General features: G+C 43.5%; 1 protein-coding gene across 1 annotated transcript in view; it reads right to left on the bottom strand.

Annotated features, from left to right (window-relative positions):
- LOC124258636 (reelin-like) overlaps positions 1-18150 on the bottom strand; it is an 82458-nt gene that overhangs the window by 15269 nt on the left and 49039 nt on the right. Inside the window, 17 exon segments of the mRNA XM_046692707.1 lie at positions 1592-1753; positions 2417-2652; positions 3012-3118; positions 4452-4627; positions 5205-5397; positions 6251-6796; positions 7343-7536; positions 8516-8693; positions 9493-9633; positions 9953-10121; positions 10655-10765; positions 11220-11361; positions 11561-11742; positions 11745-11812; positions 14983-15136; positions 16398-16681; positions 17762-17982. Of these exon segments, the coding sequence (XP_046548663.1) occupies positions 1592-1753; positions 2417-2652; positions 3012-3118; positions 4452-4627; positions 5205-5397; positions 6251-6796; positions 7343-7536; positions 8516-8693; positions 9493-9633; positions 9953-10121; positions 10655-10765; positions 11220-11361; positions 11561-11742; positions 11745-11812; positions 14983-15136; positions 16398-16681; positions 17762-17982 (3264 nt within the window).

Here is an 18150-nt window from a genome sequence, read left to right as displayed (position 1 = left end):
GAATATCAGCGTTAAGAGAAACAACAAGAAGCTGTTTATCGATAATAGCCGCCACCTGTTGACCGACGGTTATTATAATGTGTGTATGCTGGACGACGAAATTTTTAAACCCGTCGGAGCCAGTGTTAAACTCAATGAGTCGAATGGCATGCTTAAGTTGACGAACAGAGACCAACCCATCAAACTGGGTCGACCCATGGCGAGAACACTCGGGTTGACGACTCACGAGATAGCACCTCGAGACACCGTCACGGGCTCGAAATTGCCGAGCCTCGTCCCCTACCGCGAACTGTGCATTGACCTCGATCAGCTGCACTTACAAAACAACGTGTACCAACGTCGAGACGTCATCGTCGAATTGAACTGGATCATCAATATCGTCCTGACCTACCCCTATCTCGTCATGGATCAGGATCGTAATATCCTCGAACTAAAAAACAATGGGATTCTACTGGGGAGTTTTATTCCTTTTCATAAAAAGGGAATGTACGCATCACCATTACCAGATCAAACGGGTTATATGCTAGTCCCTCACTCGGAAGACGCAACGAAATGGCTCTATTTAAAACGATATAGTGAAGTCCCAGACTCGTGGATCACTGTGATACCAGGTTCTACCCTTATTATCGACGTCGTTCTTGGAAATGCCTCCGGACAACGGGTGGGACTTCTGCCTGGGTTAAACATATGCTGGCACGATTGCCATAAAAATCGGGGCGGTTGGGTAGCCTAATGGTTAAAGCGTTGGCTCATCACGCCAAAGACCCGGGTTCGAATCCCCACATGGGCACAATGTGTGAAGCCCATTTCTGGTGTCCCCCGGCGTGATGTTGCTGGAATATTGCTAAAAGCGGCGTAAAACCAAAACTCAACTCAGCCATAAAAATCAACGCTGTCGTATTTATGTACAACTAGGAACAGCTTCCACCACAAACCTCGAGGGAGTCAAGATTTTTGTTACAGATGATAATTTACTCCACCAGACTTCTGCATCCGAACACGTGTACCTCATCAGCTTAAAGTATATTCATCAACGATTGACGGAGGACCAATTAAATATTATTTCGTAAACTATATATATATACTGCAAGATGGGATTGTATCCGGCCATGGAGCACAAGGGGCACAACTCAGGACTGGAAACTGTTGATCCTTCTACAACTGGGCCAACTATGTCCGTTCTACCTTGTAAGAGTTAATAATTCACTTGTTGCATAAATGAAGTTTGCACAAGGGCAAGCAGTGACAGTTTTGAAAGGCAATGTGGCACCTGTCATATCAATATCAAGTCCTTTCGTTGGTCTCTTGTTTAATGTTACCCTCAGCAGTATTCTGTCTATATGACGGCGCCTGTGAATAATTAAGTCAGGATCAGACAATCCAGAGATTGTTATTCTGAGCAACAAGCTATGTCCTGGGGTACGATGACAACCAAGTCCTGATCCTGACCAATCAATCTCTAAAGCTACACTTTACAACCAGCATCGGTAGCTAGGGACCAATCCTAAACTATAATCCCCATGGGGTACATATCTATTGTTGTTATACAAATAATTGATATTGAATTAAGTTTCAACTATCCATGTGTTACCTTGAACTGCAGCATGTATCGGGACTGCACAATCAGCTGGTTTGTGGTGAACACCCTGATTCCCAACCCCTCCTTGTACGACAGAGCACCATCAGTATTGGAGCAGACGCCACTCTCAACCTTCCCATGTGGGCTGAACTCATAGTCTGAAGAGTCATCTTGCTGTCAAAAGATGAGGAACATTGAAATACACACAGAATCATACAGGAGAGATGTCCAGTACTCAAACAACATAACCGGTAAAGGAGAAAACTGTGATTACAACGGTGATCAGGGGGCCATTACTATCTACACAACATATTTGGAACAAGTTTTATTTGCTAATGGTATCAACTAACAAGAGTCAAACCCCACAAAACAGAATTTCTTAATCAGATAAACAAATTGGGTTTAGAACTACAACAAATAAAATCTTCTAGGACTGTGAATAATTACAGGTCTTGCGCCATTTGACTATCAGGGACAAAACTGGAGCAGATATCTCAGCAGCAGCGAAATGCTGGGTGAAATTTGCTCTCTTAAAATATACAGATATGTTTTGGCAGTTTGCTGCACAGATAACATCCCTGTTTCGTAAGATGGTCATTTATTTGATACTTGCATGTTCTCAGTAAATATAGACTAAGATAAGTAAATATTGGTATGGAATCAGGAAAGTCTGCAGTAGGTAGTTCACTGCTGGTCTTTCAAAACATTCCGTACACAATAATATGTATTGCCTACAAAATTAGGTTTTTGCCATGTTACATGGATGTGTAATTTAATGTCAGGTAAATGTTAAATGGCCATAAACCACCCATGTGGAGTAGTAGAGTTGTACTGTACCGGCAAAGAGAGGTTGAAGGTGTGGAGGAACTGACTAGGGTTGATCTCCGTCCCCCCAACCAGGACGTTGTCCAGCGCCCACAGGGGGAGCTCCATCTGGGAGTTTGCAGGCAGCGGCTGCCACCACCGGAACCGTGTGCTCTCCGTCCGTGCGGCCTCCGGCAAGGGGAGGTAATCCTGACGTGGTGTAAGGTATGTGGAATAGTCCAGAGTGTGTAGTGTGGTCCAGGAGATACCTGTTTGAGGGAGGTTCATCTATATACCACACCAGCTCTTCCTGACTGTTATCATGGTAACAGCAATCCAGTGTCTTTAGCGTGCAAGCAACATTTTAAATATTAGGCTATCTACCACTATTTGCAAAATGCCATTTGACAACTCTTTCCAACCGATCAAATTTCTGCAGATTGTTTTGCAATTTATGCTACATATAAACTCAGAAGAAGGTCAAGAAAACCAAAGTTTCATATTACAATAGTTACAATGCCATCCATGGTAGATTAACTCTATCACTGTGGAAGAATTGGGTGTTAATTTCTTTTGAGTCCCATATGATTGAACTTCAGATTACACTTGCTAGACTAGCCTCCAGTACCTCCATCTACCGAGAACTGTAGCAGGACACTCTGGTCACGTGAGCTGGGCAGGTAGCACCCAGGGCGGATGCTCTGGCCACCGATCATCGCCGTGTACTGCATGAACCTGTATTAACAAGAGGGTCAGTATAGATTTTCTGATCTTAGTGGATGGGAAAAGTGAGTCATTTACAGGGCTTTTTGTGGGTGACAGACAATCCAAACTTTGAGTTTCAAAAGGAAAATTTAGATACAGTCGAGCACCGTTGTGTCAAACTCTGCTAATTCGATATCTCAGTAGTCTCGATATAACATCTCGGTCCCAGCAAATCCCTTCATAATTTATTATTATTTAAGCTCTTTTAACTCGATTCGATATCTCAGTAGTCCTTATATAATCTTTAAAACCCTTCATATTTATCATTATTCAAGCTCTTTTAACTTGATACGGATGTCTCGATATTTCGGATATCTCGATATAACAACAAGCAAAAGTACCCTTTTAACTCGATATATGCAAAGAAACTTGATATTCACCTACCTTTCATGGGCAAGTATCCATCTGAACTGAGGTTGTTTCCACACGTTTCCACACGGTGCAGCATGTCTCAAAGAGATGCAGTAGTGTAAACTAATTAGGGCTAATTGGGTTGAAGGTGTCACTTGTTTGTTATTTAATTAGGATTAATTAAGAAGGATTTTATTAGGAAGTACTCACTGTTATGACTGAACACTACTGATAATGGATTATTGTTTCAAATCAAAACATACTGAGAAGCGTTTTGTTTTCTTTCTTAGTGATATGTAATGATATGCCCTGGTCAGATTTCTTGAAGTTCGGATAACTGGATATTTTTCTTGGTCCCATGAATATCGTGACAACGGTGCTCGACTGTATACATATTGTTTATAACAATGTGTGTCTCCCGCTGTGATATTCCAAGAATATTGCTAAAAGCAGTGTAAAACACTCACTCACTCACCCACCCCACACCCCACCCCAACCCCCACACCACTCACCCACCCACCCATTCACTCAATCAATCACTCACTCTCTCAGCAACTTTCAACCTTCTACAGATAACTGAACCTGCCTGGTTAGCAGAAACTATTTAATTCATTGCAATCAAGTCTACCTGTTAAGATCTGGGTTAGAATTGGTCTTCAGTAATCCAAGCTTGTCGCAAGAGGTGACTAACGGGATCGGGTGGTCAGGCTCACTGACTTGGTTGACATCATATCCCGATTGCATAGAATGATGCTGATGGCGTTGATCACTGGATTGTCTGGTGCAGACTCAGTTATGTACAGACCACTGCCATATAGCTGGAATATTGCTGATTGTGGCGTTAAACAACAACACAGCCAACCAAGCATATCTATGTCCATAACCATCACTGACAACAATGTAACCATACCTCCAAGCCCTGATTACTACACAAGCTTAGTTAGTTCATTACTTGGCATTCCTGAGATCCAGGTCCACTGTAACAGCCTGTCTCAACCCCGGCCCGTCAAACACCAGGGACGTCCCCTCAACCAGGGTGGAGCAGCCATCTTGGATATCCCCCGACTGGACCACGGTCCACTTACTGCTGTTCACCCCCGGCTTGTCAAACGTGTCCTTGAGCTGCGTCTGTGGGAAACAAACATGAGAAACGGTGTCACAGTCAAAAGGGAAAAGCATCAAAAATATACAAAACAGAGACCAGCTTTCTCCCATAGATGAGCTTGAGTTCAGTTTCATACTATTATGATCATTGTGGGGACACCAGAAATGAGCTTCATACATCTTACTCATGTGGGGAATTAAACCTGGGCCTTTAAGGGGATGAGCAATTGGATAAAGCACTGAGCTACCCAACTTCCCCCGGAAAGGCTTTGCATAGATTGGGAATAAATATTCTGACATCAACTATAAAATGAAAAAAAGAATGAAACTGAAGAATTTGTGATTCTGGTTTCTCAAAAAGGGGAATTTACATTTGAAAGGAGTCTAATTTGATAGCTCTATATTTACTAATCTTCACACAATGATCTAGTGATATCCAATGTACAACAACTGCTTCTGATAACCCATCAGATCTCAGTCCCATATTTGCTATAAGATGTATCAAATCTACAATGAAACAACCTCAATTGGTTCTTCTCTTATCTCTTTTGTCTTGTGACACCTTTATTGTACAAGAAAACTGAACGGAGACAGATTTTACCGGCCTATTAATGTCCACAGTCTTGCAGTCTTCTCCTCCGTAGCCAGTATCACAGATGCATCGTGGGTAATCACAGTGACCATGACCTCTACAAAAGTCAGGGCAGGCAGGTCCAATGTAGATGTCCCTGATGCCCCAGTGGTGTGGAGAGGGGGAACCGTCGGGGCGCTGCACCCACTGGAACCGTGTGCCACTGACAGACAGAATACACAGGTGAAACCACAGACATGTTACTCCAGGAGTGAGTGACTGAGTTAAAAGTTTACATTACAGAACAAGCTTGTTATAATTGAACTAGCCCAGACTTAAGCTGGTTTTATAGTGCTAGCCCACTGAGATACCATGCCGCAGTGAAGCATGAATACCCCACTCAGACACATTATACTGACTCCGAGCCGACCAGTCCTTGTTGTACCCATTAATGCCAAGCGCCAGGCAGGGACCAACAAGTACCATATTTTAACGTCTTTTGGTATGACGCAGTCGGGGATCGAACCCACAACCTTCAGCTCTCCGGGCGGACACTCTAACCACTACACCACGGAGGCGGTCCACTAATGTTAAATGAAATACATATACATATAAGCGAGTCTGGTAATTCTGTGCGTCCAGTAATTCTGCACAGCTGCAATAGCGTACTTCCGTATCAAAGGTAAACATCGTCTGGTACCACATTTACGCTTGAAATCGGGACATTTCTACAAGGGACTGGCTTTTAATCACTAAAGGTAAGTAAATAACAGTAATTGACAGATAAATTGACAGTTTTATGAAAATTTGTTTTCTTCAGACTTTTCAGTGCCCTGGAAACAGGGCCCATTATGACATGATGGCATGAAGCCATACAGTAGTTTGGAGGACGAAAATGCAAGGATTTGGCGACAAAATCCTGAGATCCAACCCAATGTTATAATGTCTGTACCAGCCCTCCAGCTGATGAATATGGGTTTTCCAAGAGAGTTACTGGATAATCAAATAGTTAGATTTTGTAATAATGATATATCTATTTACATCCTATGTTTGAGGGACTGACTGTAGAGACATACTTAGAAACTGGAAGTCCATTGAGAGGAATCACCACCCTCTGCCAGCGTGCTGTTGGATCCCCATAGAACATCGTTGGCATCTGTGCCCCACTGCGACATTGGGGGTCGTTTGGTAAACACTGAGGATTCAGGAAGTCCCAAGTCATTCCATGATCTGTGGAATACTTCAGTTCAACAGGCGGTGTAGACGCATTGCTTAAAACTCCACAACCAACATTTATATAAAACTGTAGTATGGCACCATTGTCCAGTTTCACTTCCTGACTAGTCAACATGGAGGCTTCGCCGTCCTTTGTTGTCCCAACCACTACATCAGCAGATCCGCAAAATTCATCCAGTTCAAGGTTATCTCTTGTTGGGAAGTATTTGGGGTCAAGGATGTCTGTGGTGTTGATGTGGAGGATGGTGGGGTTGTCTTCCTGGCCGTTGATGCGAATGCTGTCAATGACCCAGTCTCCCAGCATATGGCCGCCGTGTTGGGGCTGCCACCATCTCACTCTGACACCTGGCTTCTTGGACCCAGGGGGCAGACGCACGCTAATGAATCTGTAGGAGATGATGGACAGTATGTTATAAATGGGATTAGTTAGGGATGCACAGACTATACAATCTTTAAGCATGGTTAAGCATTTTTTTGGCATGAATGCCATCAGAAAATACTACATGACAATGGCCATCTGTCACACAGGAACCAATGACCATCCATCATCTGCTTACCAGTGGCCATCCATCACAGAGGTAGAACTGGCCATTTGAGGAAGAGGGAGCAATGGCCAATTGTCCAATGGGAATAATGGCCATTTGTCAAAGAGGAAGCAATGACCAGTTATCAAATAGGAAGCAATGGTTATTTGTCAAAGAGAAGCAATGACCAGTTATCAAAGAGGAAGCAATGGCCATTTGTCAAAGAGGAAGCAATGACCAGTTATCAAAGAGGAAGCAATGGCTATAAGTCTGAGGTATCACTGGCCAATTTTAACCAAGGTTAGAATAATTATCAGTCTCTCTGAGAGAAAGGAATTAATGGGCATCTCTACAGAGGCACTTGTCTTTAAGAGGGTTTGACTGTTTAAGATCATGCCTGCTACCTACGTTGGTTGTCTGTACAGGTTGTAGTATAGTTCCGTGACCGGGATCCAGCTAATACCACTGTCAGCAGAGTAGTCCACCAGAACACTCTGGTCACGGTTCACTGGCAGAGAGTTACAGCCAAACAGGAAGTAGAACTGGATGAATTTGGCATCAGAGAGGTCAAGGTCACGAGTGATTAGAGCGCGGCTGCAACTCTGAAAGAAGCTAGTTCACTTCAACATTCTGAAGATGTGTAACCACACATGACCACAAAAAACAACAGGCTACATAAGTATCCTGATACATTGCTTGCATCAAAAATACTTTGTTCATCTCATAAACAATAGAAATTTCAGTTAAAAGCTATGAGCAGACTGCCTAAAATTATTGCTGGGAACATCTGACATTAGTTCATTATTACAGACATTTGTCCATCTGGATTTAGTAATTACTAAGAATGGAACCCTCTGGATTAAAAGGATTTCAGTATATGTGTAAATTAATTGTATGAAACTGTCAAATTTTTGCCAAAAATTAAACAGCAATGTCACAGTTTTGTATAAAATACTCTTTAAGTTTGAATAATAAGAGAAATGAAAAAGCTAAAAACATTTTAGTAATTGTAGTTATTTTCGCGTGGGATTAATTTTAGCGTTTTTAGCGCAAAATGATTGTGCGTCAATAATCATATCAAGCGAAATATTCATGGTCAAGTCATGACAAATACTCAAGTAGGAACAACATGCAATTTTTTATTCTCTCAGATAACAACATCAAAACAATATACAGGAATAGAGGCATATACTAGTCTACTAGTAATAGCGATCACAATCAGCAAATGTTTGTTATCAGTTTGTCAGTTAATTGATAGCTGATTACTCGTAATCACAAAATAAACGAAGCTCATGTGATTGTTTTAGTAAACACGATTCAATTTTGGCGGCTAGCTTTGATCATTGCATGTCTATGGGTTGTGAAAACTTTGTGATGGACACCATCACTCAGGCGTTTGAAATGCGCGAAAAAACTACTGCGCTTATATTTTTTTTGTGAACTTTTGGCGAAATTTGCACCCCGTGAAAATATAAACGATTACAGTATTTCAAATTGAACGTAAATTATCAAAACAACAAATGCTTGCATATTATCCAGCACTGAAAATAGGTAAAATATCCAGCATCTCACAAAACTCACCCCAGTAAAGTGAAGAGCCTTCCCATTGGCTAGAGTCTTACAAGGACGTGCCACTTCCCCACCAACCAGTTTAATCCAGTTAGTGTCGTCTGCTGCTACAGTAAAGTCATCATCCAGTCGACCAGGGAGGGCAGTGATTGGTTCTCGGCAATCGGCATCAGTCCATCCCTCATCACAACTGTGGGTAGACACACAATATGGCATATTTCATGTGCTATTCACCTAACCAACACTAATTCAGCAATAATATCAACGATTTCAAGAATCTATAAATTTAACATAAATTCACCTTCTTTGCAACATGAAGTCTTAATTTTAGAAACATTGTCTTCAAATTACAGTCGGATACTTACAACCTGAGTCAAATATTCAGCATGTCTCTTTTCTTTATCAAAACTTTGAGTGACATTTTGTCTTCATTTCAGCATGTATTAGTTTCCCAAAGCCAAAGGGTGTGCATGTTGTAAAATTTATCACTGAACTGACAACTACAAGCATTGGTATGGTGCTGACCAGATATGAACTAATATGAATTAAACATGACCGCTACACATGGACCAAGGCACCGACCATAACTGCTACACATGGACCGATGTACAGGTGGGCCAGGACGACTATACTTACACACAGCTGCCTTCATAGCACCGCCCATGACCACTACACATGGACCTACACTCCCCACCGATGTACAGGTGGGCCAGGACTACTATACTTACACCCCACCGATGTACAGGTGGGCCGACCTACTCTCCCCACCGATGTACAGGTGGGCCAGGACTGACTATACTTACACACAGCTGCCTTCATAGCACCGACCATGACCGCTACACATGGACCTACACTCCCCACCGATATACAGGTGGGCCAGGTCTGTCTATACTTACACACAGCTGCCTTCATAGCACCGACCATGATCGCTACACATGGACCTACACTCCCCACCGATGTACAGGTGGGCCAGGACTGTCTATACTTACACACAGCTGCCTTCATAGCACCGACCATGACCGCTACACATGGACCTACACTCCCCACCGATGTACAGGTGGGCCAGTGCCCAGGACTGACTTGGTATGAATCCTGGTGGCTGTTGCCAGCGAAATCTTGTTGATTTAGATCTGGAAAATAATTTATGACAAAACATCAAACTATGTTTCTGTTTGGACAAGGGACTAAATACCTGTGAAAAACAATTACATTAATATATAGCCTCTGATACGTGCACATGGATGAGCCTACTGACAACAATGGATGCAGCTACTGGGGCAGGAACTGTTGAAGTCCTTCAAAGAAATCATTCAACATTTTTGAATTGTGGGAAAGTGGACCAGGTCTTCACATCACCTCTCTTGCAGTGACCAATTGTCTCAGGTGAGATGTAGATACCTGGTGTAGTATGACTGACACACCTACCTAGTGTACGTGTGACAGACCCACCTGGTGTAGTACGGCAGAGGGATGGTGACCCTGTTCCAACCAGCGTACATGTCTGACTGGTACTGGGAGCTGGTGAAGTAGGTGCTGCAGTCCACATCGGAGGGAACACACGCTCGCTGCAGGAGACTCCAGGTCTTGCCCATGTCCAGGGAGAACTCAAGGTCCATGTCTGAAGTGAGTGAGTGAGTGAGTGAATGAGTGAGTGAGTGAGTCAGTGGGGAAGTGACTGAACTGATGTGTAGAATTGATCATGTGTATTCTGTGTGTAAAGCTTCAACCAAATGTTATCCCTGACATCAACCTTCAAGAATGCCACACATCCCTTCCAGTTCCTGCTGTGCAGTAACACTGAAGTGATACTGGCCTCTCTACCTGGGCCCGTTTCTCAAAGCTCTTGTAAGCCCAAGATCTCGTAACTTTTCTCGTAGCATTCGTACCTCCTATGTTACAGTATAGGAGATTCGAATGCTACGAGAAAAAATTACGAGATCATAGGCTTACGTGAGCTTTGTGAAACGAGGCCCTGGTTACAATGAATCATGTGGAATACTGACCTCGAGCAGCATTTCTAGCAATACACACGACAATGGTAGACCTAATTACTGGAAGCTATGACAGCAAACTGTGTAGCTCACAATTCCTTCCCATGAAGCAAGGGTTCAATCACCGATTCAGCTAACAGAGCCTATGAACCTTACTTACGATAACAGTTCTCTGTGGTTGGTTCACATCCCATAGCCACATCAAACTGGACAAAGCTCCCCTCCCTCACATCAACGTCGGCAGAGATGGCGTACCTCATGTTGTCAAGCCCTGACACAGAAATCATGACAGAGATATAGGGTGATCCCTGAACATCCTGGCTTCTAACCTGATTCACAGTCCAAAATCAAGTATTCTGTCAACATTTTTCAGAATACAAACTTAATGACATATTGATCATTGCTTATAATAAGTAATACAAATAGAGAGAATATAAGCCTCTGTATCAAGCATGCTACATGAGTAAATGTAGAAGACAGTAAGACAGATCTTCACAAAACTGAAAAACGCAATTGCTGTAAAAAGAAAAAATAGTTCTCATTCATAATAAAACATCTTTCAATTTCCAAAAGTTTTCCTCAGTTCAAGTATGCGCATCTACTTCTCTTCCTTTCACTGGCAATGTCCTGTGTCACTGTCATGCAGGTCATGTTTCACAGTTCAAGTCTCTCAAATCAAGATTCAAAGGTCAGTCTCTTATCAAGTCTCACAGGTCAAATCTTACCATTGAAGTGCATGGCTTCCACTGGAGAGCCACACACCTTCTCCACGTCCCCCCCTGGGTACATCAGCCATGTGGAGTCACGAGGGGCACCGGGTTCATCCTGCAGAACATCCTCCCCATAGATGTCGCCACCGATGTAGACCTACAGCCAGGGGAAGTGTTGTACAACATAGACTAACACCTGGGAAAGGTTTCAGAAATTCTCTTCCCTGACTAATGATAAATCCCCATTACATCTTTTTGTACATGAGCATTTATTACATGACTTTACAATGGTAATGATAAAGGTATTGTACCAATCAGTCAGGGCAGGTATGTGAGCGCCCCATGAAGCATGCTACCTGGTCAATAGCCCAGTCTTCAGAGTAGGTCCCATCTACTGATGGCTGCCACCACCTCAGCAGGGTGGAGTTGGAGCGTGCGGTGGACGGAAGGGGGAGGGCAAAATATTGTGGACTGTTGCTTCGGTCATTGAAGTCAAACTGTTCAATGGTGATCCAATTGATGCCACCATTGACAGAAACTGGAGGAAGACTGGTAACGTTGGCTGGACGCTTTGGTAACAGCCTAGCTTCAGGTAGAACTGCAGTGTGCTGCAAAACACAAATAATGTAATTTTTCAAGTAAAATTGATATTTTTATACTTATCCTGACTCATGATCTTTTGCTTATCTCCCTTTTCCTTTCGAATGGTAGTGGAACACTTGAATCCCTAGAAGTTCCCGAAGCGGACGTAAAAATATACTCACCCACGAAGTACCTCCCTTTTTGAAGCCCATTTCTGGTGTCCCCCGACGTGATGTTGCTGGAATATTGCTAAAAGCGGCGTAAAACCAAACTCAGTCAGTCAGTACCTCCCTTTTGCCCTTTCCCGCGCAAACAGTCATGTGACCAGCCTTACTTGTCTCACTCTCTCCTGATTTTCTGCCCATGCACTTGGAAATGCTGTGAAATCCGAAGTGTTTCCAGCGGGGAGGGCTTCTCGTCATGAGTCAGGATAAGTATAAAAATATCAATTTTACTTGAAAAATTACATATTTTTTCTTATCCTGACTCATGATCTTTTGCTTATAAAATCCGATGGATTGGTGGTGGGTCAAGCCACTTCGTGGATTCATCAGCTGTCCTTAGATACGTCCTGTATCCTTCCCAAGGGAACTGCGAAACTGCATTTCCGTGATCGTATTCTTCCAACTTCCGTTATAACTCGGGGGGGGACCACTTTCTTGTCTTACTTCAGTCTCAGACAAGTTGAATCATGTTAATTCATGTGGCAGAACTAGTATCTTCTTATTACTAGATATCTTATAACAACCCATAGATTATGATAAGATCTTTATCATAAATGAGTTGCGACCCCTTCACGTACAGATAAGATCTTTACCCATACAGGATCTTTAATCACTCATGCTAGCCTGTGTTAGACTGTGCGCATATAGACTTTCAAACTAATACTTTTCCTCAGTAAAAGTTATCAACAAGTCAACGTGATAAAGGGTGAGATTTTCCGACTCGGCGCCTTTGAGGAACCGTTAGTTGCTGTGCTACGACAGGCCCAAATTGGTGAATGCCTGAGACGTCTTCAGTGGCTATGTCTCGGAAGTAGTGGTTGGCAAACACCGTGTCCGACTTCCAAAAGCAGCCCTCCATAATTGTTGGTATAGAGCAATTTCCATGCAAAGCCAGTGTTGACGCCAGTGCTCTGAATTCATGTGGGTTGGAAGCTCTAGGAGGTTCTAGTCCTGCTGCTTTATAGGCTCTCAATATGACAGCTCTCATCCAGAACGATATCGTCGTTCTTGAAACTTCTGCTGATGTCTTTGTGGATAGTGGGATGAATTTTCGTCTCCTTGTCTTAGTCTTTTGAAGATATATCTTCAGGGCTCTGACCGGACACAAGTATGGGTCCTCTATATCCTCTGGTCCGAGGATTGTAGATAGTGCTGGTACGTGGAACTGTCTATCTGGCTGGCCAGGTAGTTGGTTCTTGGAAATGAAGTCCCAGTTAGTTGTTCTAGATGAACTGCAGCATGTTGCACCGTGTCGAATCTGGTTCGACCAAAGTCCAGCACATGCATCTCTGATATTCGAGCTGCCGTGGCTAGCGCAAGCAGGAACAGAGTCTTCTGTGTCAGCAGCTCGAAGGTAGTCTGGTCTAGAGGTTCGTAGGCATCACTCGTAAGATGATGTAGAATTACATTCAGATCCCAGGCCGGAGCTCTGAACTTCTTTTGGTGGTCCTCCAGTTTGAAAGATCTCAGCAGAGCAAGTAATTTTGGTACTTTCGTCAACTTGATGCCTGTTTTCATGGTAATCACTGTACTGATGGCAGCGAGGTGTGTAGATAATGTCGAACCTTTCAGATGTCTGGTCTGTCTAAGATGACACAGGTATTCCGCCACTTGAGGATGAGTAGCTTTTATCGCAATGAAGCCTTTCCGCCTTGCATAAGTCTCAAACTTCAGCCACTTGTCATCATACAGGTTACGAGTAGATCTGCGTAATGCTAGCACGTCTATAGATATAAGACAAATATTGATTAAACTGTAGATTTGATAAATCAACACAATAAGTACAGCGCAAGCTGGAAGAACATGGTTTTATGCACAAAGGGCATTCAGGGTGAGGATCAGCCACGGATAACCTGTGCCTGCAAACACTGCAAGATTTCATGAAATGTAAACAAAGTTACATAACGATGAAATTATGACACAAATACAAATAATTTTTACAAAATGTTTACATATAATAAAAAGTAGTTATTGCCAAATCCATACACAGCGTAATTTTGAAGAATAGGACCTAAATAAAAAGGATATAATGCCGTATATGGGACTCCAATGCTCGCCCAACCATCCACTTTGGCGAAAAGGGAGAGAGTAACAAGTAAGGCTGGTCACATGACTGTTTGCATGAGAGAGAGCAAAAGGGAGGTAACTCGTGGGTGAGTGTATTTTTACGTACGCTTGGGGAACTTCTAGGTTTTCAAGTGTTCCACTACCATTCGAAAGGGAAAGGGAGATCAGCAAAAGATCATGAGTCAGGATAAGAAAAAATAACAAGTCTTATGTTTCATGATCAACATAAATCTCTTCAAGTGATAGCCTACAGTAACAATCAACCAATCACTGTTTACTGACATGAATTGGAAAGTTCCATTCCCCATGGTAACAAGCACCCTGTAGCCTTGGTTACCTTACTAACCATCCACTTATCACTGTGTACTGACCTGACTCAGGAGAGATCCATCTCCGTGGTAACCAGCACTCTGTCACCGGTGTTACCATAGTAACCATCCACTAATCACTGTGCACTGACCTGACTCGGGAGAGATCCATCTCCGTGGTAGCCAGCAATCTGTCGCCAGTGTTTCCATAGTAACCATCCAGTAATCACAGTGTACTGACCTGACTTGGGAGAGATCCATCTCCGTGGTAGCCAGCAATCTGTCGCCAGTGTTTCCATAGTAACCATCCAGTAATCACTGTGTACTGACCTGACTCGAGAGAGATCCATCTCTGTGGTGGCCAGCACTCTGTTGCCAGTGTTTCCATAGTAACCATCCGCTAATCACTGTGTACTGACCTGACTCGAGAGAGATCCATCTCCGTGGTGGCCAGCACTCTGTCGCCAGTGTTACCATAGTAACCATCCACTAATCACTGTGTACTGACCTGACTCGAGAGAGATCCATCTCCGTGGTGGCCTGCACTCTGTCGCCAGTGTTACCATAGTAACCATCCACTAATCACTGTGTACTGACCTGACTCGAGAGAGATCCATCTCCGTGGTGGCCAGCACTCTGTCGCCAGTGTTACCATAGTGCAGACTGGGCTCGGTGAAGAGATTCCCACAGTGGTCAGAGGGTCTGCCTCCACTCCACACTGACCACCGGTCCTGGTCCAGTTGCTGGCTAGCTGGAAGAGCACACAAACAGTTACACTCAGTTGTTACATTCAGCCATCAACAAAATGTGATAATTCAAGTCAGAGTTTCGCAAACACATCCTATGTGTCCAGAATAATCCTGTGATACCATTAGGCTTATAGAACTGCCAACACCCTTGATCCGCTTGTCATAAGGAGCGACTAACAGGATAAGGTGGTCAGGCTTGCTGACTTGGTTGACACATGTCATCGTATCCCAACTGCGTAGATCGACACTCATGATGTCAGTTGCTGGATTGTCTGGTCTAGACTCAATTATTTAAACAATAAACCAACCAACAAAGGTTGTGGTTGGTACAGTCAAATTCTCTGTGTAGAGTGGCGTCCCACGGTGAAGCCATAACTGTGGGTTCCCATTCCTGTTCCTGATTATGTTTCTAGTTTTGTGAGTACCCCATACAGTCACCAAAGAGATATATGCCTGCGCCACCTCTGCTTTCTTCCCAGGCGACACCTCGTGAAGTAACTGGAACACTGTTCAAGGTGCCATTAAACCCAAGTCACTTTATCCATTAAGTCATGTACCCCTATCTTTTCATTATGTATAAGTGTTATTCCATACATCCAAATCCAAAAGGACTTCCATCTAATTCCGCTGTCAAGTATTTGAGTCCCTGATATTTCATGCAAACTGCACTTCCAATCACAGCTGACGAATCCACATACATATTACTAGCAAGAAGAGCATGACTGGAATATAGTCCTTGGACCAATGTCAATAAAATCAGGTCTTATTTCATGTTCCTTCTAAACAAAGATAATATGAGGACGCCTCATTAAGGTGAACTTCCATTGCAGAATATGGTTTAAAAAATATCAAAACTTGAAAGTGAACAAAAGAAAATTAATTGTCTAATAAATGTATGGCAGTACTTCACATGGGCTTTGGAAGTCTCTTCCTTTGCATAAGTTTATCGTCTAGAAGTGAGACGCTTTAAGTGGATGATAATTTGCACAGAAACAGTCCTACAAGGAGTAACTGTCGTTAGGAATATATATAAAGTTGCATGATTAACAAACTGTGCTCTGACATTCCCAATTTAACACTCTGACTGGTAGGATGAAAGACTGGTCTGACGTGAGCCATAACATGTATTCTTCAGATCTTTGTTCCTTGAACTACAATATACATTTAATGAGAATTTACATGACCTAAATGACAAACATCCATTTGACAAGAAGCATATTGATCTGCTTGATTGTCTTGTGTATTTGGGAGTGTGACACATACCATCCAGGACGTTGGACTGCGACACGTCCCCCCTCTGGGGCAGCAGGGAGATGACCCGGGGTGGGTTGAAGTCCTCCTTCAGATACGTGGGTTTGTGTCCCTCCGCCACACACCTCTCCCCCGAGTAGCCCTCGTCGCACATGCACACCATGCCATTCACACAGAACCCATGCCCGTTACAGTGGTCGATGCAGGCCATGCCGATGTACACGTTGTCTATCGCCCACTCGGGGGCAAAGTCGTACTCAGGTACTGCACCTTGGTACCAGCGGAATCTCATTGCCCTGAAACATGGTCATTATACACTTTCACTTAACAGCAGGCTGAAACAGAGTAGGGTGTCATGACAGGTCTATGTCACATATCAATATATGGATGCATCAAAATTCTTGTGTCAACATATTGTACATATTGAAATGAATTCATGGTTAATGTTGTTAGCATCAACCATTTGGTTGCACTTAGTCATGGTTTCATTAGTTGGCTCTAAAGACAAGAACCCGTGAAGGTCCGGGTTAGAATGAACCTTCAGTAACCCATGTTTGTCGTAAGAGGCGACTAACGGGATCGAGTGGTCAGCCTCGCTGGCTTGGTTGACACATGTCATCGGTTCCCAATTGCGCAGATCGATGCTCATGCAGTTGATCACTGGATTGTCTGGTCCAGACTCGATTATTTACAGACCGCCGCCGCCATATAGCTGGAATATTGCTGAGTGCGGCATAAAACTAAACTCACTCACTCACTCACTCTAAAGACAAGAGTTGCATCCCTTGGGCACACCCAAATCCTATGATGGTGTGTTTGAAACATACTTGTCCATACATTCCTTAATCGTCAGCACAATATCAATTCCTGTGAGTCTCCCAAGTGGTAAACGTCTGAAACTTGTATCCCTTTGTGCTTTCTTCCCATGTTGAGCTGACATACTTTGATACATATAAAATACTGAGAATAGGACCCACAAGTAGGTCACAGCACTTCGCGAGACCTTAGTACTCCCGGTGACAACAAAGTACACTCGGTCCGGTCTTGTAAAGTCACTCGTTGCATTTTGGAACCAGGAATGGTTCTTGAATATATGCTTGTCACCAGAAATCTGGTACTGGAAGTAAGCTGGGGCCCCATCTCGCAAGTTGGAGCACGCAAAGGGAACCAGGAACCAGCTTAGTACCAGGGTAGCCCAGCGAACTTACAGTTGGAGCACGAAAGGGAACCAGGAACCAGCTTAGTACCAGGAGTAGCGCCACGCGAGACCTACAGGCTCTACTGCGGTGTTAAACCGATCTCACTCATTCACTCACTCTCATGACAAGCAGCCATATATCAAATCAAGCAATGGAGGCATCTATCAATATACCTACCCACACACAAGAAGATTATTTAGAGGCACTACAATCCGTCGCCAGTTTGGTGATGTACCGCCATAGTACACAGTCTGTGGTAACGTGCTGTCGAAACATCGGACACTTGACACCTCGGCACAGTTGGGTACAACAGGCGCCCATGTTTTCCCTCGATCAGATGAGTATTCCAGCCTGACAGGGTACTTGTTGGTGGCCTCGGAACCGCAGCCAACATTGATCTGGGGACACAAACACACCATGTCACTACACAAGACACCTACCGTTACTATTGTCTATGGCTGACAATTCGTCAAGGTACAACAGTCTACAACAGTCGTCTTACTAGGTTTGTCAACACCAACCCAAGCTTCCCCAAAAATTGTAAAGGTCAAAGACCTGTTTCACTT

Source organism: Haliotis rubra, unplaced genomic scaffold (assembly GCF_003918875.1).
Source record: "Haliotis rubra isolate DU_JTF1 unplaced genomic scaffold, ASM391887v1 Scf7, whole genome shotgun sequence".
Taxonomy (NCBI): Eukaryota; Metazoa; Mollusca; class Gastropoda; order Lepetellida; family Haliotidae; genus Haliotis; species Haliotis rubra.
This window is presented reverse-complemented; position numbering and strand designations above follow the sequence as displayed.